This window comes from Pinus tabuliformis, chromosome 5_1 (assembly GCF_031772625.1).
Source record: "Pinus tabuliformis cultivar Carrire ecotype Pingquan chromosome 5_1, CPIR1, whole genome shotgun sequence".
Taxonomy (NCBI): domain Eukaryota; kingdom Viridiplantae; phylum Streptophyta; class Pinopsida; order Pinales; family Pinaceae; genus Pinus; species Pinus tabuliformis.
Genome location: NC_142305.1, coordinates 130,795,830 through 130,822,237, shown reverse-complemented (window position 1 = coordinate 130,822,237; position 26,408 = coordinate 130,795,830). Strand labels below are relative to the sequence as shown.

General features: G+C 42.5%; 1 protein-coding gene across 1 annotated transcript in view; it reads right to left on the bottom strand.

The window, feature by feature from the left end:
* LOC149163775 (pectinesterase 31-like) overlaps positions 1-22,102 on the bottom strand; it is a 243,999-nt gene extending 221,897 nt beyond the window's left edge. Inside the window, exon 1 of the mRNA XM_089431857.1 lies at positions 21,420-22,102. Coding sequence (XP_089287983.1) covers positions 21,420-21,674 — 255 coding nt within the window. The 5' untranslated portion in view covers positions 21,675-22,102. The remainder of the gene's footprint in view (positions 1-21,419) is intronic.
* Positions 22,103-26,408: the final 4,306 nt, after the last annotated feature.

Here is a 26,408-nt window from a genome sequence, read left to right as displayed (position 1 = left end):
GTAGTGGGGATGGCTCGCTCAACGTTGTACATTTCAATCTCTTGCTCCCATCCTGCGAGCTCTTCTTCTTCCTCTTTTGTGTTTACTGCCTCTACTGCTAACTGGAAAAGACCATGACCCTTGATGGTGTGAACTGGATTGATGTCTAGATCATACTCTTGTAATCCGGTCATCCAGTTCGCCCTCCTTTCACCCAGCTCTTGCTGAACGAGCAGTGATCTGACTGTTGGGTGTGGAACAAAGATAACACAACAGTTCTTTAACAGATAGGGTTTGAAGTGCTTTACCGCCTTGTACACTGCGTAAGTCTGTTTGTCCACGACATGGTAGTTGAGCTCTGGTCCTTGCAAACTTGCACTCATGAAGGAGATAGGCCATTCATTATTCAACTCATCCTTCTGAGTTAGCACAGTAGCAAGAGAAGTGTCGGAAGCAAAAGTGTAGAGAAAGAAGTCTTTACCGAAGTTGGGGTTGTACAACGTGGGTGCTTCTACTATAGCTTGCTTGATACAAAAAACGCGTACTTTTCCCTCTTATCCCATTTATAAATTGCGTCCTTCTTGATCATCTCATGTATTGGTTTAACAATCTGAGCATAGTCGGAGATGAACTTACAGAGGAAGTTGATCTTCCCCAAGAAAGACTGCATGGATTTCTTGTTCACTAGGTGGGGAATCTACGTGATGGTCCTAACCCTGTCCAGGTCTACCTTGATCCCACTTTTAGCAATGATGTGTCCCAAGAGGTTACCTTCAGAAACTGCAAAGATACTCTTTTTGGGATTCAAGGATATCCCATATTTACGACATCGCTCAAAAATATTCTTCAGATGGTGTGCGTAGAGCTCATGTATTGGCTTTTGCCCACGTGCTAATTATTTTTGTCTCGGCAATCTTTTGCATTTTGTGGTACATTTTCCTGTTAAATGTGGCCAATTATGCTTTTTTCTTTTTCTTTTAGCTACTTCAACTTCCAAGGCATCATTCCAGGCCTGACCCAAGGTGGGGGCAAGGGGGCAGGGAGGCTGGCCCTATGTGGACCCAGAATGGAAATGTGGACCTAGGTGGGAGAAATGATGAATGGGGTATAGTGAGTGGAAAGGGAGTAATATATGCGAATAAAGGAGCGGGACCATGCACCCAAAGTCAGGGTTTCCCAAGTAGTACCACCCTAGAACCAAATGGTCAATAAAGGAGATCCCATGGGACTAAGATCCAAGGGTAGCTTCAAGGGTAACTTCAAGTATAAACTTCTTACCCTTGGATATGTTACCCTTCCTGCAATCTTCGCACATGTGAAGTAAATAGGGCAAGTTTATACCTTCTTCCAAGGGTTGAAGGGAAAGACAAAAATGTGGGATGTCTTTCCTGATGATATGGGTCTAGACAACAGTGTTGAGTTAGCATTGGCCAACATGGATCTCAATGATCCAGTGCTAGAGCCTATTAGATTTGATGATGGTGATACTGTATAGGGGTCATCCTCCACACCAACAGATGCAGAGACGACTATGGATACAGGGGAGGAGGAGGATGCAGAGGAGAGAAGTGGTGACCATGATAATGAGGACAGTGACGTTGATTCTGATGATGACTATGACGATTGATGACTCATGAGTCATGGGCTACCTACTGCCTTAAGGCTTGTATACCTGTAGTTGTTTTGTATTTTCTATTTCTATTCGCCATTGGCATTGCACTACCTATGTAACACATTTAGATTTTGATGACTTAATGAGAAAACTACAATTGTCAGTGTCTTTATCTTACTATCTTGTCTTTCTCCTATTGGATCATTGATAAATTGAATATGTATTATGATTGATCATTTATGAATTTAGAATTTATGATTCATTGATTTATCATTTATGTGACATGTATTTGAATTTTGTATGTACTATGCATGCTATAATGTTACTAACTTACTTTGTAAACAGTAAAACTTACATCTAGATGAAGATCTATGTTTGAAATCAATGAGCTTGTATCATTAATGAGAATTTGTGTAAGAAATATCTAAGTTTTAATATATATATATATATAAAATAATATATAACGTATCCGAACGTGTCCTGTTCCGAAGGGTCAACGTGTCCGAATCCGACACTCGAATCCCCGTATCTGATGAATCCTGAATCCCCATGTCAGGTTACTTAACTTCCACCATTGTCCTTATTATTTACGTCATGGCTTATGGCCTTCATTGGGTTATGATTAGTGGGAAAAGGGAGGCCAACAAGATGGATGAACACAAGTAGGTTGCACATTATGATCACACTGAAGAGGGGAGACTATGGAGTGATCAAAACCCTGAGGGCGCATCCAAGGAGGAAAAGTATAATCGATGAAGGTCTTTTCCTTGACCCTATACTCCGGCAGGAGGAAGCGCTCACAGTTACTTGACATCATATGACCAGGGGTGAGGGAATCACTTGACGAAGACTCAAGATGATGATCAATAGGAAAAAGGGACAAAGAAATGTTGCATTCAACGTTGCGCTTTCCCAAAATCATAATCTAAAGGCTCAAGTGATTTGAACATAGAATCATATTCACGAGAAGTGGGAGCCTTATCAATCTCTTTAGTATCAAAGATCGGATCTCTCCTAAAATGAAAATTGATCACTTCCAACTGTCCCTCTTTATGTAAAGGAAAATGAAGATTCTCCTTCCTAAGGGTATCAATGGGTATGTCATCATAGATCATGCCTGAGGGGAGGGGAAAACCAATCTCCTTCTCATCCTCTTTGTCTGTGTCGTAAATGGGAGTAAAATCAAATTAAGGACCAACGATTTCCCATTTCTCCTTTGAAGTGTGTGCATTAAATCTTTCCACATGGTCAATTGCGGAGCTTGGGTCACCATCGAACACGGGTAACCCACATACCATCCTTCCTGTGACATGACTGGGATGTCTCGGGATGCTAGCAATGTCCAAAGCAGGAAATTTATGAAAGAATGATAGCCTATTTGAGGTATTCATGAAACATATGTAGGAGTCACCAAGGTGAAATTAAAGATGCCTAGAAAATGCTTGCTTCACCCAACAAGCATCGACCTTAAAGTTCAATGAAGAACTAGGGCTTCGTTCTTGTTAATTTTAGGCAACAATGGTATGTTCTATGTTTTAGAGCAATTATACTTCAATTTCTTTATGAGCCCAATATCAATTTCCGTTTAGCAATCACATAAACATGTAAGTAAAATGTTGATAGAACATAAACATAAATAGTAGAAGACAAGCCAAGACAAGAGGACACAAGATGTGGCACCAGCGAAGGACAAACCCCAATGTGGGGAAACCCTTAATCAAATCTTCTTTTAGTCTTCAACAGTTCAGCAGAAAGAGATAGTACATTTACAACAGCAACAAAAGAGCCATAACTAGAAAAGTCAATGTTGATCAACAGGGCAGATTTCTTCCTCAATCTAGCTTGGTCAAACCTAGTCAACTTCGGCCTCCAACAACAAGTTTAATCAGCCCAAAACAGTCTAAAAAAGTCCAGTCAAAACTGGTCAACAAAAGTCAACCCTACAGCCAACCCTAGTACAGTCAACGCTAGTCAAATAGGAGGTCAAATTGCCTCGATTCTTGTGCCCAAATCTACGGCTTGTCAGGACAGAATTCCTCCACCCAAAATCGCACCAAAAATAGGTCAACGTTTTGTCAACACAGTCAAAACAGCCTCCTGTAAATTCAGTCAACGGCTGGAACAGAGAAGTACAGTCCTTCGCACGTGTGGAGAGCTGCCCAGAAATTTGTACCCAATCATGTGAGGAGAGAGAGATGTGTGAGAAGTGAAGTGTGTCCAAATGAGGATGAGGCATCATGTATTTATAGGCTAACGTTAAGGATGAATAGACATGACTGTTGGGCTTCTGAGCCTACATGAGTTCGTTGGCCAACCTTGACAATTTGTCCATAACCTAAATAAATTCATATCTTCATTTGTACATGTCAGAATCGGATGATCTTTAGATCAATCCTACACCTCTTAGAGAGAGGAATCCAAGAAAAATATCAGTTGTCATAAATAAGATGACCCATGTGGAGTTTGGCCCTAGTTGCCAATTTTAACACTCCCTCTCAACTAGGGAGAACTCCACCTGCTAATCCATCTGCCAATCTATACTATCTCTGCCATCCATGCACTGCTCTGTTGAACTATGAAGAAGAAGAAGTGATCGAGAATGTATCATACCATTCTCTACTGACCCGAAGTCAGTCCCAATCAAAAGAGAGTGTCTCATACCACTCTTACTGACCCAAAGTCAGTTCCAATCAAAAGAGAGTGTCTCATACCACTCTTACTAACCCAAAGTCAGTTCCCATTGATCCCAGATCAATATCGAACATCCTAGCATAGGGAGTACAGTAGTACACAATGCGTCCATCGGTAGTACTATGGTCCCTATCCTCATTTCCCTACTCATTGGCCAGATGAGAGGTACTTCCCATGAGTCCCATACTGCATGGGTAGGATGTCTCGGCAGGAGAAGGATGAACCACTCGTCCTGCTTACATGTCACCAAGAGGTATCACAGGTGAAGGATGAACCACTCACCCTGTACTCAACAAACCACTAGGGGAAGGCTGAACCACTCACCATATGGTTGTTCATCGCTCCAAGAAGTACCCCAAGCCCCCCGAAGCTCCCAGAGCTCAATGTCCATTTCATACAGGACCCTCATAAGAGGGTTTCTCCACGACTCCAAGTCGTTCTCATAAAGTACCAAAATGGGAGATTTATCATTTTCAACCTTAAAGTAAAGGTTCGGATCGGATTCACTTCCAGTGAATCCCAGCTTCATCAGATAGTTATTGATCCTCTCATACCAAGCCTGGGGTGCTTTCTTCAATCCATTTAGAGCTTTCTTCAACCTGCATACATGAGATTCTCAATCATGAACTTCAAACCCCTCGGGTTGTTCCACAAAGACTTCCTCTTTGATTGAACCATGCAAGAAGGCGGTCTTGACATCCATCTGATGTAGGTTCCATCCTTGCGAGGGAGCAAGGGCTATGATCGAGTGGATGGTGGTGTATTGGGCAATAGGTGCAAATATCTCATCGTAATCTACACTTTCCTTTTGAGAGAAACCTCGAGCAACAAAGCGAGACTTGAACTTTTCTGCACTTCCATCAGCTCCATGCTTGATTTTGTAGAGCCACTTAGAGGTGACAACTAATTTGTCATGGGGTCTAGGGACCACATCCCAGACATCATTCTTCATAATTGACTCATATTTTTCATTCATAACATCCTTCCATACTTGTTGCTTCACGGCTTCTTCGAATGATGAAGGCTCATTTTGAATGATAGTGCTCATGGCGGTCAAATATCCTTGGTACCTGTTCGGCTTCTTGCTTTCACGGAAAGTCCCCCTTGGTGCAATGTGCCTCTCAGCATCTTCGAGAGTCTCCCTAAGCCATAAGGGTCTCCTCCTGGAGGAGGAAGGCTCGTGAGGGAGTGGATCAATAGGATCCATAGGCTTATCAACATCAGGCATCATTTCGTCCTCTTTTTCACCTTGATTTCTTGTGTCAGCTTCTTTGTCCTTCCTTAGGATAGGAAGGTTGTTGATCTTCCTGAGGGCCATATCTTCGTCGAAGGTGACATCATGACTTATCTCAACTTCCTTTTGACCAACCACATAAATTCTATATCCCTTAGAATTTTCACTATAGCCCACAAAGATTCCTTTCTTCCCAGATGCACCCAATTTGCTTCTTTTCTCTTTCGGCACATGAAAATATACGGGGCTTCCAAAAATTCTAAAATGAGAGACATCGGGTTTCTTACTAGTGAACATTTCTTCAGGAGTCTTGGAGTCCAATGCTTGATGAGGGCATCGGTTTTGAACATACACGACGGTATTTGCAGCTTCACCCCATAGAAACTTCGGAAGGCCTTGATCATGAAGCATGGCACGGATAGCTTCTACAATAGAGCGATTCTTCCTTTCAGCCACACCATTCTACTCGGGAGTGTATGGCATTGTAGTCTCCCTCTTAATGCCAGCTTCTCTGCAATAATCTTGGAATTCATTGGATTCTAACTTGGGCATACCTGTCACCATCTGTCTCACATCGGGTAGGGCCTTATAATGAAGATGGGCGAACCTCCGGTGCCATAGTTCAGATTGTAGAGATGTGTCGCAAGACATGGCTCCCAATGGACTTCCTCCAACTTGATACAAACTATCAACCCTGAACCCAAGAGTAAAAGCATCCTTCAAATTTCTTTTCCAAACACGTACCTTTCCATCGATAAAAGCCACCACGAATCCTTTATCTTCCATTGCTGAAATGGACACTAGGTTCTTCTTGAGATCAGGTACATATAGTACCTTTTGCAAATGAATAGTGTTACCTTGATTTAATTGAAGGGTAACATTCCCTACTCCCTTCACGGGATAGGTGGCATCGTCTCCAAGGATGATCTCCAAGTTTGTCTCCTTTTATATCAGATTAGAGAGGGCTTCCTTGTATCCAGTAAAGTGCCTTGAGGCACCACTATCAATCAACCAATTTCCCAAAGTGTCCGAAGGAGAGGCAGTGGAGAGGGCCGATATAAGATAGTACTCTTTTTTCTTATTGTTAACAACATTGGATTCATCATACCTGGAGTTCCTTGATTTCTTGGAGGGTCGACCATTTCCTTGATGTCCCACATTCCTTTTTCCGTTGCCATTGGACATGCCATTCCTTTGATCGTTGTTGTTGAAGTTGAAGTTGCCCCTGGACGTGTTATGATAGGCATCATCTCGAGGTGTATCCCTTTTATTAGGACAATCCCTTGCATAGTGGCCAAACTTATTGCAAACAAAGCACCTACCCTTCCTTCCTCCCTTAGATCCAGGCTTTCTAAGGAAATGAGCTTTAGACCCTGCATTATTCCTCCTTTTGGCATGAGCAGAGAATGCAGTGGGGTTGCTTCTATTAGAAGGCATTTCTTGCTCCACCATTCTTGCTTCTTCTTGAATGCATCTCGACATCAATTCTTCAAACCCTGGAATTCGATCATTGTTGAGTATAGTGGTTCTAAATACATACCACTCATGTGGGAGTCCTCCAAGGGTGGTAAGAGTAAGTTCTCTGTCGGGAATGACTTCTCCAATCAAGAGTAGATCATTCTTGATCTCAGTAATTCTCACGAAATAGGATTGAATGTCCTTGTCCTTGCCCTTCTTAATATCCTTCAACTTATTCTTGAGAAAGAGAATTTGATTAGCATTACTAACTTTGAACATGCCAACCAACTTGTTGTATATCTCCTTGGAGGTCTTCAATTCGAAGATATAGGCCACCAGATGCTTGTTAATGCTATGCCTGATAATCTTCTTCGCTTTGACTTCAGCCTTATTGTCCTTGGTCTTCGCAACAGCCGGTGCATTTGAAGGAGGCTCAGGGGCTTTACCCTGCCCATAATCCATCACTTCCTTCTCTTCCAAGGTCAAATCAAGAGACATCTTCCATCCATGATAGTCAGATTTATCATGGAGCTTGTCTTCAGCCAAGAAGTAGGATGAGGAACCCATTAAGTCTTTTGTCCTTGTCCAACTGTCTTTGGTGATTGCTCTTTCACTCTTGCTTGGGCTTTGTCTTCACCTCAGCTCTGATACCATGTTAATTTTAGGCAACAATGATATGTTCTATGCTTTAAAGCAATTTTACTTCAATTTCTTTATGCGCCCAATATTAATTTCAGTGTAACAATCACATAAACATGTAAGTAAAAAGCTGATAGAACATACACATAAACAGTAGAAGACAAGCCAAGACAAGAGGACACAAGATGTGGCGCCAGCCAGGGACAAACCCCAATGTGGAGAAACCCTTGATCAAATCCTCTTTTAGTCTTCAATAGTTCAGCAAAGAGAGATAGTACATTTATAACAGCAGCAAAAGAGCCCTAACCAGAAAAGTCAACGTTGGTCAACAGGGTAGATTTCTTCCTCAATTCAGCTCAGTCAAACCCAATCAACTTTGGCCTCCAACAGCAAGTCTAATCAGCCCAAAACAGTCCGAAAAAGTCCAGTCAAGACTCAAAACTGGTCAACAAAAGTCAACCCTCGATTCTTGTGCCCAAATCTGTAGCCTACTAGGACAGAATTCCTCCACCTAAAATCGCACCAAAAATAGGTTAACGCTTGGTCAACGCAGTCAAAACAACCTCCTGCAAATTCAGTCAACGCTGGTCAATTGCTGGAATAGAAAAGTACAATCCTTCTTCGCACGTGTGGAGCACTGCCCAGAAATCCGTACCCAATCATGTGAGGGGAGAGAGATGTGTGAGAAGTGAAGTGTGTCCAAATGAGGATGAGACATCATGTATTTATAGGCTAACGTTGAGGATGAATAACGTGACTGTTTGGCTTCTGAGCCTACATGAGTTTGTTGGCCGACCTTGACAATTTTTCCATAACCTAAATAAATTCATATCTTCATTTGTACATGTCAGAATCAGATGATCTTTAGATCAATCCTACACCTCTTGGAGAGAGGAATCCAAGAAAATATCAGTTGTCATAAATAAGATGACCCATGTGGAGTTTGGCCCTATTTGCCAATTTTAACAGTTCTTCCAATGAAGTTGCCCATAATGATATGTCAATATGTCGCACGAGGAACAAAACACACATCTCGTGTCCCCAGCAACGGTGCCATAAATGTTACCACTAAAACCAGCAGGGGACCTAAAGGGGTTCCTAAGAGGGCAAATTATAGGTTAAGGGCAAATGTGGAGGCTTAGCCCACTGTCACCACAGCTAAGTCTCCCTGCTCTTTACAGAGTTTCACCAATGGGAGGAGTCCCGGTAGTGTAGGGATTCACTTGTAAAGTATATGTCAATGGATACGTGAGAAGTGACCCTGAAAGCCCTTACCTAAGGATGGAATGGAGAATGGAGTTTGCTTGCTCTTTAAGCAAGGGACTTGGTCCACTAGGGATAAGAGGTGAGGATTGGAGGGTTGAGGGAGAAAGGATAGGCTTATGAACAAGTTTCTCAATCCCTATAATCCTTGGGAAACTTGGATTCCCAAATGGTCCTTGATAAATAGTATGTTGATTTGAGGTAGCATCGAATGTGCTCTAGCCACGAAATTTGGTGGAGAGGTTGGGGCACATGAGATCTCCAATACCCAGAAAGGGTTTGGGCAAATTCTAAACAGATCAGGAGATATTAAAATAATTAATATTTTTAATGGAATCCTAAGTCTAACTTAGGGAAAATAAAATATTAATGTGTATTAATATGAATCTGTGTTAGAATGGTCCAAAAGACATGGATCAAGCCAGATCTAATCTTAGCCGTTGATTAGGGACTTAATCTCGGTCGTTGATATGTCAACAAGAAAAGTATAAGAGGAGGCTTGAGGGTCACTTGGAGAATACACCAGAGTGATCTTCATTCTATTCTCTAGAGCGGGGTTTGCTAAGAGAGGTAGAATCAGTAATCAGGAAATGCAGCTGAGGGGCATTTGAGTACAGAGAAACAGAGAAGGCAAAGATTGTGCCGAGAGAGCAGCGCAACAGCCAAGGAGGGTGACGCAAAGCCAGCAAGGGCTCACGCAGGGCTACGCAGAGGCAGCCAAGTGCTGCGCAGAGCATCTGAGGGGCCAGCGTAGCTGACGCAGAGGCTCCCAGAGCTAACGCAGGGCCTCCTGGGGCTGACGCGGGCCTAGAAAGGCTGACGCAAGGCCAGCATGAGACAAAGAGGGGTTGACGCAGTCCAGTTTGGGCAGACATTGGGGTTGCAGAGCAGATTGGTGCTGAGTAGCTGCCAGAAGGATTATCCAGGGTTTCAGCCAGTAGATTTGTCAAAAACCGAGAGGTATTGCTACTAAGGAAATTCTCTATTGTGTAGGCCAGTTTTGGCACCCATATTGTACTTTGATATTGGTTAATAAGAAAACCCTCAAATAGCTACACCGGTTTTCCCACATTGGGTTTTTCCGAAGACATCAGTCCAAAAATAATGGTGTCATGTAGTGTGTTTGTTCTTGTTTCTTTTAGTTGTTGGTCTGTAATATGTTGAGCATGCACTCGTGTTTATTTTCAGTATTTACATTGTAAATAACTTGTTAAGAAAGATAACAAGTAGGTAGGAATAAATCAGATAAAGTGCATGAAGGGTTTCTAACTAAGTAAAGTTAGAAACTTCAACATGGTATCAAAGCGTGATTGCAGATCACAGGAGGACTAAAAGACATCAGCTGAGCGAAGCAATAGCAGCAGAAAACAACTGTCCCGATGTGACAGAAGCTGTTTCTAGTAGCACAGAAGCCAAGTGTGACGCAGAGCTAGCCAGAGCCACGCAGAAGAAGCCGGGAGCTGCGCAGATCCTCGGAGAGGCCAGCATTGCTAGCGCAGAAGGCCAAAGGGCTAACGCAGGGCATCCCAGGGTTGATGCAGACCCATCTGGGGTGACGCATAGCCAGCGTGAGGCAGAGAGGGGTTGACGCAGTGCACAGAGAGGCAATTGCTAGAGTCTAGAAGGCTGCAGAAATATTGCAGAATGGATTTGGTGAGGTACTGTAGTCAGAACAGTACCTTACAGAGCAGGGCCAGAGGAGTTGTTACCAAGGGTTTCTAGCCAAGGAACCTGGATCAGCAGTGCAGTGGCACAAGACGATCAGAGTAGGGGGCATCTCGACAAGCGGCAGAAGGATTTCCAGGAGAGAAATCAGGACTCAAAGGGAGTCCAGAAGAGAACTTCCAAACAGGAAGTAGAGACTCAGAGGAGTCGAACAGAGAACTTCCAGGAGGGAAGTAGAGGAGCATCATGGCACTACACGGGGTAAGAGACCAGGATAGACTGGACGAAGCATCGAACTTCGCAGTCTGGAAGGCCAAAATCTTATCAGTGCTTGACAGGAATCGTGTCAAGAACTTTGCCTTGAAGGTTATAGCTATCCCAGTCAACCCCAATGATAACGACAAGTACGAAGAGGCGATGGCGAGAGCCAAGTGCATTATCCTTGACGGGGTCAAGGATCATGTGGTACCACATATAGCCGAGAAGGAAACGGCAGTTGAGATGTGGGAGGCTCTCAAGAACCTATACCAGCATACTTCTGTGCAGAGAAGAACGCTGCTCGAGAACCAGATGAGGTCGTATCAGATGAAGAAGGGTCAATCGATTGACACCTTCCTCGAAGGACTAAATGAGATCCGAGACCAGTTGACTGCTATAGGAGCGACACCGGATCAAGAGCTTATGGTGAGGACAGCCCTGAATGTTGTCTCAGAAGATTGGGAAGTGTTTGTCCAGAGTATCCTGGGCAGAGGGACTCTCCTACCTTGGGAAGAGATGTGGGCAGCTCTCCGCCAAGAAGAGATCAAACGGCAATCGAAGACAGGTAGCAGTAGCAAGGGGATCAAAGTCAAGCAAGAGGAGGAAGATGTTGCCCTAGCATCTCAGGGAAAGCAGGAAAAGCAGAAGAAGAAAGATCTCTCCAAGATCAAGTGCTTCCACTGTGGGGAACTAGGTCATTATGCAACCCAGTGTCCAAGGAAGAAGAGTAAGGGAGAGTCTTCTGAAACTAAGGCAGCGCCAGCACGGGCAGAGAAGGAAGTTTTGACAGAGATAACTGTGCCATGAGTGCACACGCGCCACTTGAGCGGAAGTGGGGAGACATTGAGCTGTAGTCAAACGGACTACAGGCGATGAGGGGCAGGATCCTTAAGGTACCCAGCCTCTTGGATTAGACCTTGCTACGGGAACCCCGACGAGGAGTAGCAGGACTGGCTGAGTGGGTAGAGACGGATGCAGTGCTGGGAGAAAGGACCAGTAGCAGCACAAATGCAGAGGGAGCTGTCGTACAGATGCAGCAGTGGCAGTAGCAGAACCATGGGTAGCAATACAGGATACAGTAGTGCAGAGGATGTTGGGCAGGAAGGCCTAGCATCAGCACAGGTACCGATGTCGGATGATCAGAGTAATACTCAATGAGGAGTATTCTTAGAGCACAATCCTCGCTAAGAAGGAGTATTGATTTGGAGTAGCATCGGATGTGCTCTAGCCACAAAATTTGGTGGAGAGGTTGGGGCACATGAGATCTCCAATACCCATAAAGGGTTTGGGCAGATTCTAAATAGATCAGGAGATATTAAAATAATTAATATTTTTAATGGATTCCCTAAGTCTAAACTTAGGGAAATAAAATATTAATGTGTATTAATATGAATCCATGTTAGAATGGTCCAAAAGACATGGATCAAGCCAGATCTAATCTTAGTCGTTGATTAGGAACTTAATCTCAGTCGTTGATATGTCAACAGGAAAAGTATAAGAGGAGGCTTGAGGGTCACTTGGAGAATATACCAGAGTGATCAATCATTCTATTCTCTAGAGCGGGGTTTGCAAAGAGTGGTAGAATCAGTGATCCGGAGATGCAGCTGAAGCGCATTTGAGTACAGAGAAACAAAGAAGGCAGAGATTGTGTCGGGAGAGCAGCGCAGCAGCCAAGGAGGTTAACGCAGAGCGAGAAAGGGTGACACAGATCCAGCAAGGGCTCACGCAGGGCCACGCAGAGGCAGCGAAGTGCTACGCAGAGCACCTAAGGGGCCAGCGCAGCTAACACAGAGGCTCCCAGAGCTAACGCAGGGTCTCCTGGGGCTGACGCGGGCCTAGAAAGGCTGACGCAAGGCCAGCGTGAGACAAAGAGGGGCTGACACAGTCCAGTTTGGGCAGACGCTAGGGTTGCAGAGCAGATTGGTGCTGAGTAGCTACCAGAAGGATTATCCAGGGTTTCAGCCAGTAGATTTGTTAGAAACCGAGAGGTATTACTGCTAAGGAAATTCTTTGTTGGGTAGACCAGTTTCGGCACCCAGATTGTACTCTGATATTGCTTAATAAGAAAACCCTCAGATAGTTGCACCGGTTTTCCCACATTGGGTTTTTCTGGGGACATTAGTCCAAAAATAATGGTGTCATGTGGTGTGTTTGTTCTTGTTTCTTTTAGTTGTTGATCTGTAATATGTTGAGCATGCACTCGTGTTTATTTTCAGTATTTACATTGTAAATAACTTGTTAAGGAAAATAACAAGTAGGTAGGAATAAATCAAATAAAGTGCATGAAGGGTTTCTAACTAAGTAAAGTTAGAAACTTCAACATAGTCTTTATTGAGGAGTGGGACCACACAAAGCCAAGTGGACCCAGCCCAGGTTCGGGGATGGAATGTAGCAACCATTGATGTTCCTATCCTGGACAAGGTGAAGGGAAAGAACCAAACAAGAATACAATCTTCAAAAGGTTGAATTGATCCTATTGAAATCTAGCCTTGGGGATGCCTAGGTACAATTCGATCCTAGAGCTAGGGCTTGAGATTCCCGGAGATTCCACCGTTAGAATTGCCTCAAATTTGGAGGAGAGGGAGGGGACCCACTAGAGTAGTAGCCTATAGGAGATAGAATTTTTTCCTTCGGTCAATTCCTGGGAAATTGATGCCCTAGGTGACCTAATGGGCTAGACTTGGGGAAAAGGGAGAAAATGGTTAAAAAGGGTTGAAATGATCACCCTTTTTGAGGGATCAGTGCCTAGTTCACTTGGGGATATGGAGTCAAAGATAATGATGAGTAAGAACTCAGTTTTTTTATCAAGGAGGTCCAGAAAGTCAACTTCGTCCAATGTTGAGAGAAAAAAAAAAAGAAGTGACCTTCAAGCATTTATATGTAATGACCCAAACGCAAGAAATTTGGAACAAACTCTTCAAATCAAATTATCTAGCACTTAATAGGAAATTGCCATGAAAACCCAAACACCAGAAATTTGACTGAAACCATAAACCCACAAATTGCATAAAATCTCATTAAAAATCACAACATGAGGAACAATGAGAAATGCAGCAACCAAAATCCAGCTTTATTATATATAGATAGATGCCAATACAATAGTTGGGAATGACCCTCCGGTCTCCAAACTAAAACAGAAAAACAATCACTACACCTGTGGATTCTGAATGAACCCACCAAGGGGAGATGGGTGCTCGCCCAATCTCTCTAAATCACCCGAGGGTTTTCGTCCTAGGGCTACTGCTGGAGTAGAGAACTGGGTTCTCAACCTCACATACAAGAAACAATGTCAAAACCAAGATGTCCCAAATGATCTTCTCCTCCTCCTTTTATAGATCTGATGGATAGATCTCCAAGCCTCTAGAAGCATCTTATTTTATTATTTTATTATTATTCTAGAAGCTCCTCCATTGACTTTATCTTAAGTGACTCCTTTTTATTTTATTTTATTTTACTTAAGTCACTTTTGGCCCATTTCCTCTAATTAATTATTTTTCCTTAATTAAATGACTAATTAAAGTCATTTTTAACTAAGGAAAATGGTAAATCGTCCACCATACTCTCTTTGGCCACTGAAAGTCACTTCTCAGCATCCCATCCTGTAGATCTTCTCATTCCAGTTCCAACGAGATATTAAACTGAGGTGTTCCATTAATTAATCTCCCCAGAATGCCACCTCAAGCATAATTAATTAAGTTATGCCAATAATAACCCTGTTTTACAGGAATTATCAAAAAGTCACGAAACCAAAAACAAGATGTGCGAAATTGCTCATAATGATGAATATGCCGAGTGAATGCCATCAGACCCCATAAAAACTCCTCAAAACTCCATCAGAACCCCTGATGACATAAACCTACTAAACTGACTTGGCCATCCCTTGCCCTGGAAATCCACCCTGGTTGTACTATGAAGAAGAATAAAAATGGGGACATGACATTATACTTCAAAGAAAATGATGCAAGCTTCTCAAGATAAATAAATCTCTAGGACATTCCATTCATATAACATTGGCCCATGCATTAAATTAGCTAAAACATGCTCAATTCCACATTTCAATAATGTAGCAATTAGCCCTAATTTTAGTAGTATGCAGCAACAAGAATAATAGCATCAAAATTTACTTACAACGTCAACATTTCGTTTGCTCAATAAAGCTCCAAGACAAGAGAAATAGCCCAAATCCATACATCAAAATTCATCCATCTCCAAAAATATCCACCACGGAAAAAGTGTGAAAATTCTTTAAAATTAGAGAGATCCCAAGTCAAGTGATGATCCAAATGAATGTATCTAACATCAATATATAGCCTCCTAAGGAGTTCGAATTAGCCTATGGGCCTACATTAACCCCTAATGATAAAATAATGTGCAAATAAAACCCCTATTGGTGACAAGCCCACCAAACTAGCTCACAAGTGTAAAAATAAGCCTCACAAGGGACCAAATAATAATATGTACATGTCGTGGGGCCCTCCAAAGGCCTAATAATGTCCTGAAGTGCCATATTGAGGAATAAATTCCTCGGAATATGATGGACAAGGGGGTGGCCCCTTGTTCTCCAAGTAGTAGACCTATGGTGCTCCCAGTGGGTCTGAGGGCACATAAATGACCCCATGGGTCTCCATATGAATCGGAGATGCTTGTAGATCCTCTGCAAGGGTCCAAGTGGTGGAATGAATGTTGCCATGACATCGTACAAGTCCTGGGACACTTGCCAAGAGTGTGGAGCTCTTATGGGGGCCTACTGGGCATAATGTACCAAGCATATCACCATCATCCCAAAAGTGGATCGCTAGTAGTCTCTGAACTTCGATGAAGATCCGTGGAGTGTTGTCTACTACTGTGGAGGCCAATGGCTCTCTATGCACACCCTATATGTGCCAATGTACACCTCTGCAGGTTAGGATCCCATATAGGGAGACCAAATCCAAATGGAAACCACCTGTAACCCTGCACAAGATCCAATGTGTCCCATAGGCTTCCAGTACAAACAGTCATTAAAATAATTGGGTAAAAGAGTTTACAAATCATAGTTAACAAAGTGGGCACTTCATAATGGCATGCCCTTCCACAGTGGGCTTTGGCATGTGCTAGTGTCTGCAAGCTCCAAAGGGGGTTAACCAAGTACCTTATTAGGTGGTTTCAGCCCTTAAAAGGGATATTATGTCCAAGGTACATCCCTCTAATGGGGATGGCAAGTAATAAATAAGTGGAATGGAATAGGGAATGAGAGGGGGCAACCCTGGGACACATATTGGGGCATAGGGGTAGTTGGATAAGGGGAAGCCCACACCTGGATATGCAATGTGTAGGAGGGAGCAATACTGGTACACGAGGTGCCCCGACCTTGATTTTTCCACCCTTCTTTATATGCCTTTTGTCTTTTATGAATTTTCTTTCATTAACTGCTCGGGGCTCAAAGGAGAAGAGCATGATGTGTAAGATATAGTAGTGATTACCCCCTTTTAGGTAAGGCCGGTTCATTGCCCTCCAGGGGTTGGGACAATCATGGGTTCCTGAATGATAAAGGAGGCTCATCTAGGGCCTATGGAACCAGGGTGATGACCATGGATTGGGGTAGAGCTCATGTATTGGCTTTTGCCCACGTGCTAATTATTTTTGTCTCGGCCATCTTTTGCATTTTGTGGTACAATTTCTTGTTAAATGTGGCCAATTATGCTTTTTTCTTTTTCTTTTAGCTGCTTCAACCTCTGGGGCATCATTCCAGGCCTAACCCAAGGTGGGGGCAAGGGGATAGGGAGGTTGGCCCTATGTGGACCTAGAATGGAAATGTGGACCCAGGTGGGAGAAATGATGAATGGGGTATAGTGAGTGGAAAGGGAGTAATATATGTGGATAAAGGAGTGGGACCACACACCCAAAGTCAGGGTTTCCCAAGTAGTACCACCTTAGAACCAAATGGTCAATAAAGGAGATCCCACGGGACTAAGATCCAAGGGTAACATCCAAAAGAGATCAAGGGGACAAGAGCACAAACTAAGCCCACTCTTTCCACCAAATCCCCCCATCAATCCATACCCAAAAGTATCCATGATAAGTAAACCCAATACTCAATTACCAAATGACAAGACATACCTTTAGATTCGAGAGGCCCACCTTCAAACATACAATCAATACAGGTGGGTGAGGGACCACATGGCTGGCTCAGGTGGCAGAGAAATGGCACAACGAGCTAGTAGGAGGCTGCAAGGGGCTACTGGCTGTCGGCTGAGATTCATCACGGAGAAAAATTTCTCCTGGGGATATCACCCACGAAGTGGTGGGTAACAGGGTCCACATAGAGTCAGCGACCCCCTGCCCTTGCCCCACATCTTGGGTCGGGCCTGGAATGATGCCTGGAGGTTGATGCAACTAAAAGAAAACGAAAAAGCATAATTGACCACATTCAACAGGAAATTGTACCACAAAATGCAAAATATGGATGGGACAAAATCATTTAGAACGTGGGCAAAAGCCATGACATGAGCTCTACCCCATTCCCTGGCCATCACCCTGGTTCCTACATGGCCCTTAATGAAACTCCTTTATCATTTAGGAACCCATGATTGTCCCAACCCCCGATGGGCGATGAACTACCCCACCTTATATGAGGGTATCCACTGCTATACTTTACACATCATGCTCTCATTACCTAGATCCTCAAGCGGTTAATCAAAGAAAATCATAAAAAGGCAAGAGGCATATGAAGAAGGGTGGAAAAATCAAGGTCAGGGTAACTCATGCACCACGATTGCTCCCTCCTACACAAGTGTGGGCTTCCCTTTTATTAGCTACCCTTGTACCAGGGCATGTGATCCAGTTGCCCACTTTTATTCCCTACTCCATTCCATCATTATGCCACATGCCACCACCATTTGAAGGATGCACCACAGACATACCACCCTAGAGGTACAAACCACTTAATAGGATGCCTGGCTAACCCTATTTGGAGTTGGGAGACATTAGCACATGCCAAAGCCCACTATGGAAGGGCATGCCATTATGAAGTGCTCACTTTTTGTCCATCGTTTATAAACTCTTTTACTTGATTTCTTTAATGACTTGGTGTGCTGGAAGGCATGGGGACACATTGGATCTTATGCAGGATTGCAGGTGGTTTCCATTTGGGTTTGGTCTCCCTATACGGGGTCTTGACCCCAGAGGGCTACATTGGCACATGTAGGGTGTGTGTAGAGATCCATGGGCCTCCACAGCAGCAGACAACACTCCATGGATCCCCACAACCATTCAAAGATTGCTCGTGGTTCACTTATTGGACGAGGAAGATGCACCTAATCCATCATGCCCAGTTGGCCCCAGAGTTGCACCATACACTTGGCAGATGATCCAGGACTTGCACGATAGTGTGGCATCACTTACACTATCATCCTAGCCATTGCAGGCAAACTACAAGCATCTTCGATTTGTTTGAAGACCCATGAGGACACTTGTGTGTCCCCACATGTCATTTGGAGCACCACAGGTTATTACAAGAGACCAACCCCTTGTCCACTGCTTTTAGGAGTTCAACTACACCTTATGGCACATATGGACTCCATTAGGCCTCCTCCAAGGCCCAACGACATGCACTATTCATTATTCAACCTCTTGAGAGGCTTATTCTTTTGTTTATGAGCTAGTTTGGTGGGCTTGTCACCAAAAGTTAGTTATTTGCACATTATTTTATTGTAGGGCTAATGTTGGCCTAATTAGCTAAATTAAACTCATTAGAAGTGTATAAATACAAGTGATGTGAATTCATTTTAGCATCATCACTTGGATTTGGAACTAGTATCTCTTTAGAGATTTTTGTTATCCTTCTTGGAGGACGAATTTTTGGAGTATGGAATGAATTTTGATGTTTGGATAATTTTCATATGTCTTGGACCTTCTTGATGGCAAGTTTTTGGATGGTTGGATATATTCTTATATATGTAAGTACATTTTAATGCTATTCTTTCTTTCTAATTTTGTCACATACATTGTTGTTGGGATTTCACTATACTCGGGCTTATTTGTTGCATGATGCATCTCTTATGCAAAGTTGTGGAAATTTTGTTTATGGATAGTGAATGCTTCATGTATGGGCCATGTATAATGAATGAATGTTCCTAGGGATGTTTCATTACTGAAATTCACCTTGACAAACTATTTATCTTGCAAAACGAAGTATAAATTGAAGTTGCTTTTGTTGTTGCCCTAGTGCCAAGCGAAGTTGTCTTTAAGGCCTCCTTGACCTAGAAAATTCAAAGGTCCATAGTCATAATTCTATCTGACTCCAATCTCCCCAAAGGATTAGGCACTGGTCCACCCAAAGGTGATCACCTTAAACCTATTTTCCTTCTCCCCTTTCCTCTTCTCTAGGTCTAGTCCTCTAGGTCACCTAGGGCATCGCTTATCTCACGATCTAACAATCCAAATACTTCGATTTTTGGTCCACAACTGCGTTAGTGTGTCCTCAAGAAACCCTCTAAATTTCATGAAATTCCGACAGTGGATCTTGAGATATCGCAAGCCCTAGCTCAAAGACCAATTCTTGCCCTTGGTTTCCCTTAAGCAAGAAACCTCACTGGGATCCTTGCATTTCCTTTCATTGAAAATTCATTCCTTGATCCCTTTCCCCTCCTTAATTAGGTCAAGCATATCATTGGTTGCTAAACTCCCTCCCCTTGACCTAACCTGGGTCCACTTGGTCCCGTGTGGTCCCATATCTTATCAAAGTCAACTCTTCAAAAACCATTTGGGAAACCAAGTTCCACAAGGATTTTAGAGTTTAGCAAGCTCCATTACAAGTCACATTCCCTAAGCAAATCCCTCAAATCCCTATTCCCCTGTCCTAGAGAAGCTTGCACCTTGCTTAAGAAGCAAGTCCCACTCTTGAGTCTCTCCTAGGAAAGGGTCACCGAGATCACTTCACACCCATCTTAGTTGATCTATCCTTCATGAATCATAAGTGATTCTCTATATATCGGGTCCCCTCCCATCGGTGAAAGTCTGTAAAGAGTAGGAAGCTTTAGTTGTGGTGACAGTGGGCTTTAGCTTCTTTGTTGCCCTTAGCCTAGTAGTAACCCTTCAAGGATCCCCTTTTAGGACCCTTGCTAGTTTGAGCAATAACACCTCTCTAAGGCACACTTGTTGGTTCTTCCTATTGCACCCTGGTGCATTTTTCTCTTTTGCCTAGTCCGTGTTTATCTTGTGTTTGTGCAGATTTAGGGTTTTTGGTGGTTCCATTCAAATTTTTCTCTTTCTTTTTTGAATCTCAAAACCTAGCATCTTGAAACCAGTAGTGGAGCCAAAAATGCCTTCTTTGATTGGTCTCTTATCTTGAGTGGACTTTTTGTTGGCTATATGTTGAGCCATCTTGAAATCCCTCAACCTCTGTGCCTATTCTATAGGTAGTCAAAAGCTGCAAACGTTTTTGCTGCTTTCGTTGCTTTGCCAAATCAGCCTGGAAGTGGTTCTACAAATTTTGGGGTCAGCTCCTCCTTGCCCCCATTTCGCAGGAGTCTGTCCTACTAGGGAACATTCAACCCTCGCCCGTCATGTTTCATGCTACATGGCAATTTATTAGAATTGAAGTTCTATTTTAAATGAAAAAAATAAAAGCAACTTTGTTTAATAAGTCCCAAGCAAAAAAGTTTTTTTCTTGGACTGGCTGAACGTTGATACAGATCACAGCGCAAGTCCAGAGGACGGTGCTGGATGACACCTATGCCAACTGCTGGAGTACTGAAAGAGGAGCCATGCACCATGAGTAGGGAGCCTCATGTTGAGTCTCCAGCGCTTTCTGCTCGCTCCCAACAGTCTCATCGCAGTGAGGGGAGGCCAAGACACATAGCTGGCTAGTCTGTGAAGGAGGAGAAAGCGTTGCCACAGTTGGCCGTGCAGCCCTCCAGCACGGACAGGGAATGATAAATTTTTAACGCTTGCACCAGCAATCTCAAAGAAAGAAAAGCAGCCAGAAAATGATGGCTAGGATGTTTCTATTCCTGACGGAAAGCCAAGTAATTATGGGTGGGGACCCACCAAGAATGAGGACGACAAATCTTCTCCTGATCCAGGATGGACCTCAGCGACAGCCTAAACGATTTTTCTGGATTTGTGCTGTCATTCTTTTCTGTGCCAGAAGGGAAATCTTTTGTGAGGTTCAGTTTACTTGTTATAGGACCAGGTGACTCTGTGAGGACATTTGGTGTAATTGATGTGTGATCAAGCGGTGGGCAGATGATGAAGGGCAATTTTCGTAGTTTAAATGGTTTTTTCGCCTTCTTTCTTCTAAATTGTCGATGACTTCCTCATAGAGCAGAGTCCAACTGGGGAGGCACAGAGTGTCTGGTAAAACTGTTGAGAAGACCCAATATATTTCATTGATCCTTGATTAAATGGTGACAGATTTGATATCTGATTTTGGGAGACTAGGTCATATTAACCAGGTTAGCTCTCAAAGGGCTTCTGGGTCACGAAATTGCAACTACATTTGATTTCTAATTTTGGAAGAATAGGTCCTCTCGACCAAGTTAGGTCTCCAAGAACTTCAGGGTTACAACATCCGTGTTTGTAATGAGATATGAAGGTTATTTTATATACTTAAAATGGACATGAAGGGGCATTCAGTACCTGATGATGCTCAATGCGAGTGGCTGTGTTATTCCATGTCAAAACTGTGTCCTCTGCACAAAATCCCCGCAATGTGATCATATTCTTTGTCTTGGGCACATAAATTGGCTGCCTGTAAACCCCGGGCAAGACATCGATAGTAATTCTCTCGTTATTGCGGAGAGGAACTGTATCTATGGCGGCCTGCACGTTAGTGAAATGCCCTCTCCCGTCCTGTGCTACTACCAGCACCTTACCACCCGCGATCCGCGCCATGAAAGCCTAAAGCGGTTTATAGTTCGAAGAACTTTTGCCTCGAATTATTAGGAGAATTTTCTGGCGTCTGTTGATCCGGCGAGGATGTGGTCAAGCTTATAGCTGCAGAAATATCCCGCAGTATTCAGGATGCCTTTTTGGAACAGAGTTGATTGGGTCCTGCGCCGTTTTCAACCATTTTTTAATCCACAAAATTTAGCAGGGGCTCAGTAATTCGATTTATTGGATGAAATGGGCTATTTTTAGAGCTCCGGATCGGGATGCCTGAATCTGTGTCCTCGAAAACATAGATCGCCAGAAAATTTGGCAGGGGCTAAGTAATTCGATTTATTGGATGAAATGGGCTATTTTTAGAGCTCCGGATCGGGATGCCAGAATCTGTGTCGTCGAAAACATAGATCGCTGCTGGGCTGGCACAACACGAGGAAATAGTGTTGCAACTTAGCTGGCACGTTATCGGTATGCCACGGAATACACGTCGGCACAGTTTATTGTTCGATCAGAATCTTATCCGTCCATGCCCATGTGGAATGATCTGCGAGATGTCGAGGTCAAAGCACCATTTAAAAAAATTAAAAGGTCGTACGAGTACTCGGTTTCGATTGGAATAAACATTTAAACGTCAACCCTTCATCTTTATTCTTCATTAGGCTCTCCATCTAATAATTAATATAATTACATTAATATTTTTAATGAAGTTGATATAATCAAAAGTTACATTTGTCTTTACTATCCATAATATATAAAAAAAAATATTGTAATGAAAATATTATTATTAATTTTGATTTTTAATAATAATAAAAAAATAAAAGTGTGGACGAGTTTCTATCTTTTACAACTTAGATATAATAAATATAAGACAGTTTTTTTAAAATTAGATATGTTTTGAAAATCTTCAAAAAACTAGTGGCCTTTCGCATATTAAGTTTTTTAAATTTATTAAAAGTCAACGCAACCTAACAAACTCTCTAACACACTAGAGTTGTTGATAAACATTTAAACTAACCACATGTTGAGCATATTCCATTGAGAATTAATTTAAGTGGTCAACTAAAAAAAATCAACATGTACCTTAAGTTAAAATAGAAAGTCTTGGGCTAATTAAGTTTTAGATTTAAATTTTATACAAAGTGATTAAACTAAGTTTAAATTCGATTATTATTATACATTGTTTTACTATTTACCATTAAGTTGCTTTTATTTTTGGTTTAGTGTTTGATATATTCTACAACTAGAGAATTGTTTAAATATCAATTTATAAAAAAATTAAGGGGTGGTGGAAAGGGATGTATTCTCTTAAATCTAGATGGAACTTAGGAAGTAAAGTATGCATGGGACTTGGTCAAAAATTGAATATCCTTACGGAAATGTTTTGGCTTCACCTTGGGCTACAACTAGTCAACAATCAAGATATCTCTTCACTTGCAATCGTTGGGAACTCCCTCATCACAATTCAACGTCTGCAAATGGGCTCTCTTCCAAAGAATAACCACATCTTTGTTCTCCTTAGCAAAATCAAAAGCATCCTTGATTCCTTCTCTCACACAGCATTCTTCCACATCTTGTGAAGTCAAAACAAAGAAGCAGACTCTCAGGCTAACCAACCCTGTTGTCTTGAAGCAGGTCAGTTTGATATCAATGGTTCATTGGGATGGTAAGTTATTCCATGAATGTTTGCAATATTGCTTTAAGATCCACCCTCCCCACCTGGACACTTGCATAAAGAACTACGATTTACATGCTAACAGGAAGTTTCATTTTGGTTTAGTGTTTGATATGGTGCATTCAAAATATCTCATCTCTAAGACTTTTGTGATCCATTATGTAGATATAAGTCTTTCGGATTAATCACATTGTTGGGACTTGGCTGACGTTTCGAACCAACTAATGTGGCTCATCCTCAGGACAAGATGAGAAATCAATCGATTTGAGTAGACCTACATGTTTCTCAGATCGATTGATTTCTCACATTATCCTGAGGATGAACCACATTAGTTGATTTGAAACGTCAACCAAATCCTAACAATGTGATTAATCTGAAAAAACTTATATCTATATCTCATCTCTATTAAAATTTGGCAACTAAAGAATTGTTTAAATATCAATTTATAGAATATTAAGGGGTGGTGGGAGCGGGAGGCATTCTCTTAAATCCCGATGGAATTTAGGAAGTGAAGTATGCAGGGGAGCTTGGTCAAAAATCGAATAACCTTGCATAAATGTATGGGCTTCACCTTGGGCTACAACTAGCCAACAATTAAGATATCTCTTCACTTGCAATCGTTGGGGACTCCCTCATCATAATTCACTATCTGTAAACGAGCTCTCTTCTAGAGAACAACCACATCTTTGTTCTCCTTAGCAAAATCAAAAGCACCCTTGATTCATTCTCTCGCAAAGCATTCTTCCACATCTTATGAAGTCAATATAGAGAAGTAGACTCTCAAGCTAACCAAGCTTGTCGTCTTGAAGCAGGTCAATGTGAAACCAATGGTTCATTAGGATGTTAAGTTATTCTATGAATGTTTGCAATATTAATATAAGATCCACCCCCCACCTAGATAATTGGCATAAAGAACTAGGATATACATGCTAAGAGGAAATTTCATCAACCCACTTCAACTCCCTTGATGCCCCCCCATAATCAAATTGACGATTCTCATATGGCGTTGGGCCCTCGTCACTAGGTCTGAGGTGGCATATTATGATGAGGGAGGCCATGTGTCTATTAACTCTAGGCATGTGGCATTAAGTACATCCAAGCTCCCTGTGTTATCTCCTCCACCTTCATATTGATTTTGAGGATTACAGTTATCAAATTTCAAGATTTTGGGTGCTCCAGATGTTTTTGATGGTATTGAATCCATTTCCACTATCAAAAACATGATTTAAGCACTGTTTCTGCAAAATTTGGTGAATAGGCACTATTGACCCTCCTGGCAAATCCTCATTCTCAGTAGACGATGCCATAAAGTTTATGTTGACTTTATGAATTCTAAGATAGATTTGCCTCCTAAAACATGGGACTACACATATTTGCAAGCTCATGACAAGGGATTTGTTGTTTTTTTTTAACCACATGGTGAATCAGTCACTGCCAGTCCTAATCTATGGGAGACCCAGGATCAATCATCGTAGCTGCTACTATAACACTAAGAGTACATCCAACTACCTGCAAGTCGATATACTAAGATCCTATGGTTTTAACAAAGCGAGACTCTTGTGCCGCCAAGGCGGAGGTGGGGAATCTGCTTCTCGAGTATCCACACAAGCCAGTGTACTCAATGAGATTTGTTGTTAATGAAGCATATGCTGATTCAAGAAAGTGCCATTACTTGTCATGGTGGTCTATATATTAGAGGGTGGTTTTATTGCTCTTATCCCTCCTATGATGCTCACAGCTCTCCACGCCAAGCGACCTTCTGTTCAGCGGTTGGGAGAGTATAGGGCTCGTATCGGTTCAGAATTTTAGCCAAGGAATTCATTTGTGCTTTCCTGGTTCTTTTTCCTTTGTCAATTCCAGGAGTCGAGGGAATAAATTCCCTTCGTGCGTGCTGGAGCCTTCTCACATCTCACTAGTCATCCATTTCGAAGTTCTATTTGCAGGGGTTGTTGTTTCCTCTCTTGTCTAGGAGTCCTCTTCACCAACTTACGCACTCATAATAGTTTTTCCTCGAATTAAAGGTGGTCATAGGCAGATGAAATTTCTGTGGGCTCTATTCCTAGCTTCCAAAAATTCGTTCGCTCTCCCGAGGTATTTCCATACTGGAGCCTTCCTCTCTAGTTTGAAAGAACAACTTAGTCTGCCTGCTTCTTCGCTCCCTTCCTCTAGGTCTTTGCTCAAGTGTCGTGCTACCTCGAGCCATCGTGTATAGGGTAGGGTGCCTCTCCTGCTCATCCCTCGTCCCCAATTTTTGAAGTGTTTGGTTATTGCTTGGTGGCTCTTCGCAGTTCGAGACTCCTTCTCATGGTGAACGAAAACCTCCCCTCCTCTTCCTTCAACAACTCCAACCATTGTGATCTTTTCCCTCACCCTGTTATTGATGGTCATAATGAAGTCCAAATTTGTCAATAGCCCCCCAATATGCTGTTCCTAGTCGAAGAATTGCGAAATCTCCAGACCGAGGTTAATCGATGGAAGACGAGCTACATGGGAATCGTCGTCAACTCGCAGACCTGCAGTGCCCAAGAAATTATGATGAGAAAAGAAGTATTGCCAGTAGCGCTCTAGGTGGCCCTTTAGACAAGATGTCAATCTACTTGCCTCCTTGACTTATGTTTGCTTACTGTAAATGTATTTGCTAAACATCCAATTTTGTTGAGCCTATAGTTATAGCAACTTTTGCATTTGCATTATGTATGATCGTGGTAGCAGGCTAGATATAGTTTTTGAACTTCCTCTCATGATATCTGAAGATCTTGCACCTTGTAATTGAATGTAAGAATTTCCCACGTTTACCTTGTAACTGAATGTAACAATTTCCCACGTTTTTTGTGGCGAACTGGCGCAAACTTAATGCCAAAATTAAGTTGGTGCTCACAAAGGAAGGGGTTTGATGGGACAATCTCACCACCAGCTACTTAGTTAGCATCATGGTTCCCAAAGCTTTTCGCAGTGACACTCCAAATTGATATCTACGGCTTTTTCAAAGTTTTGGTAGCAAGTTTGCAATTTCGTAACATGTTATTTTTTGTGTTTTTCTATATCTACATCATGTTATGCAGAGATAGGTC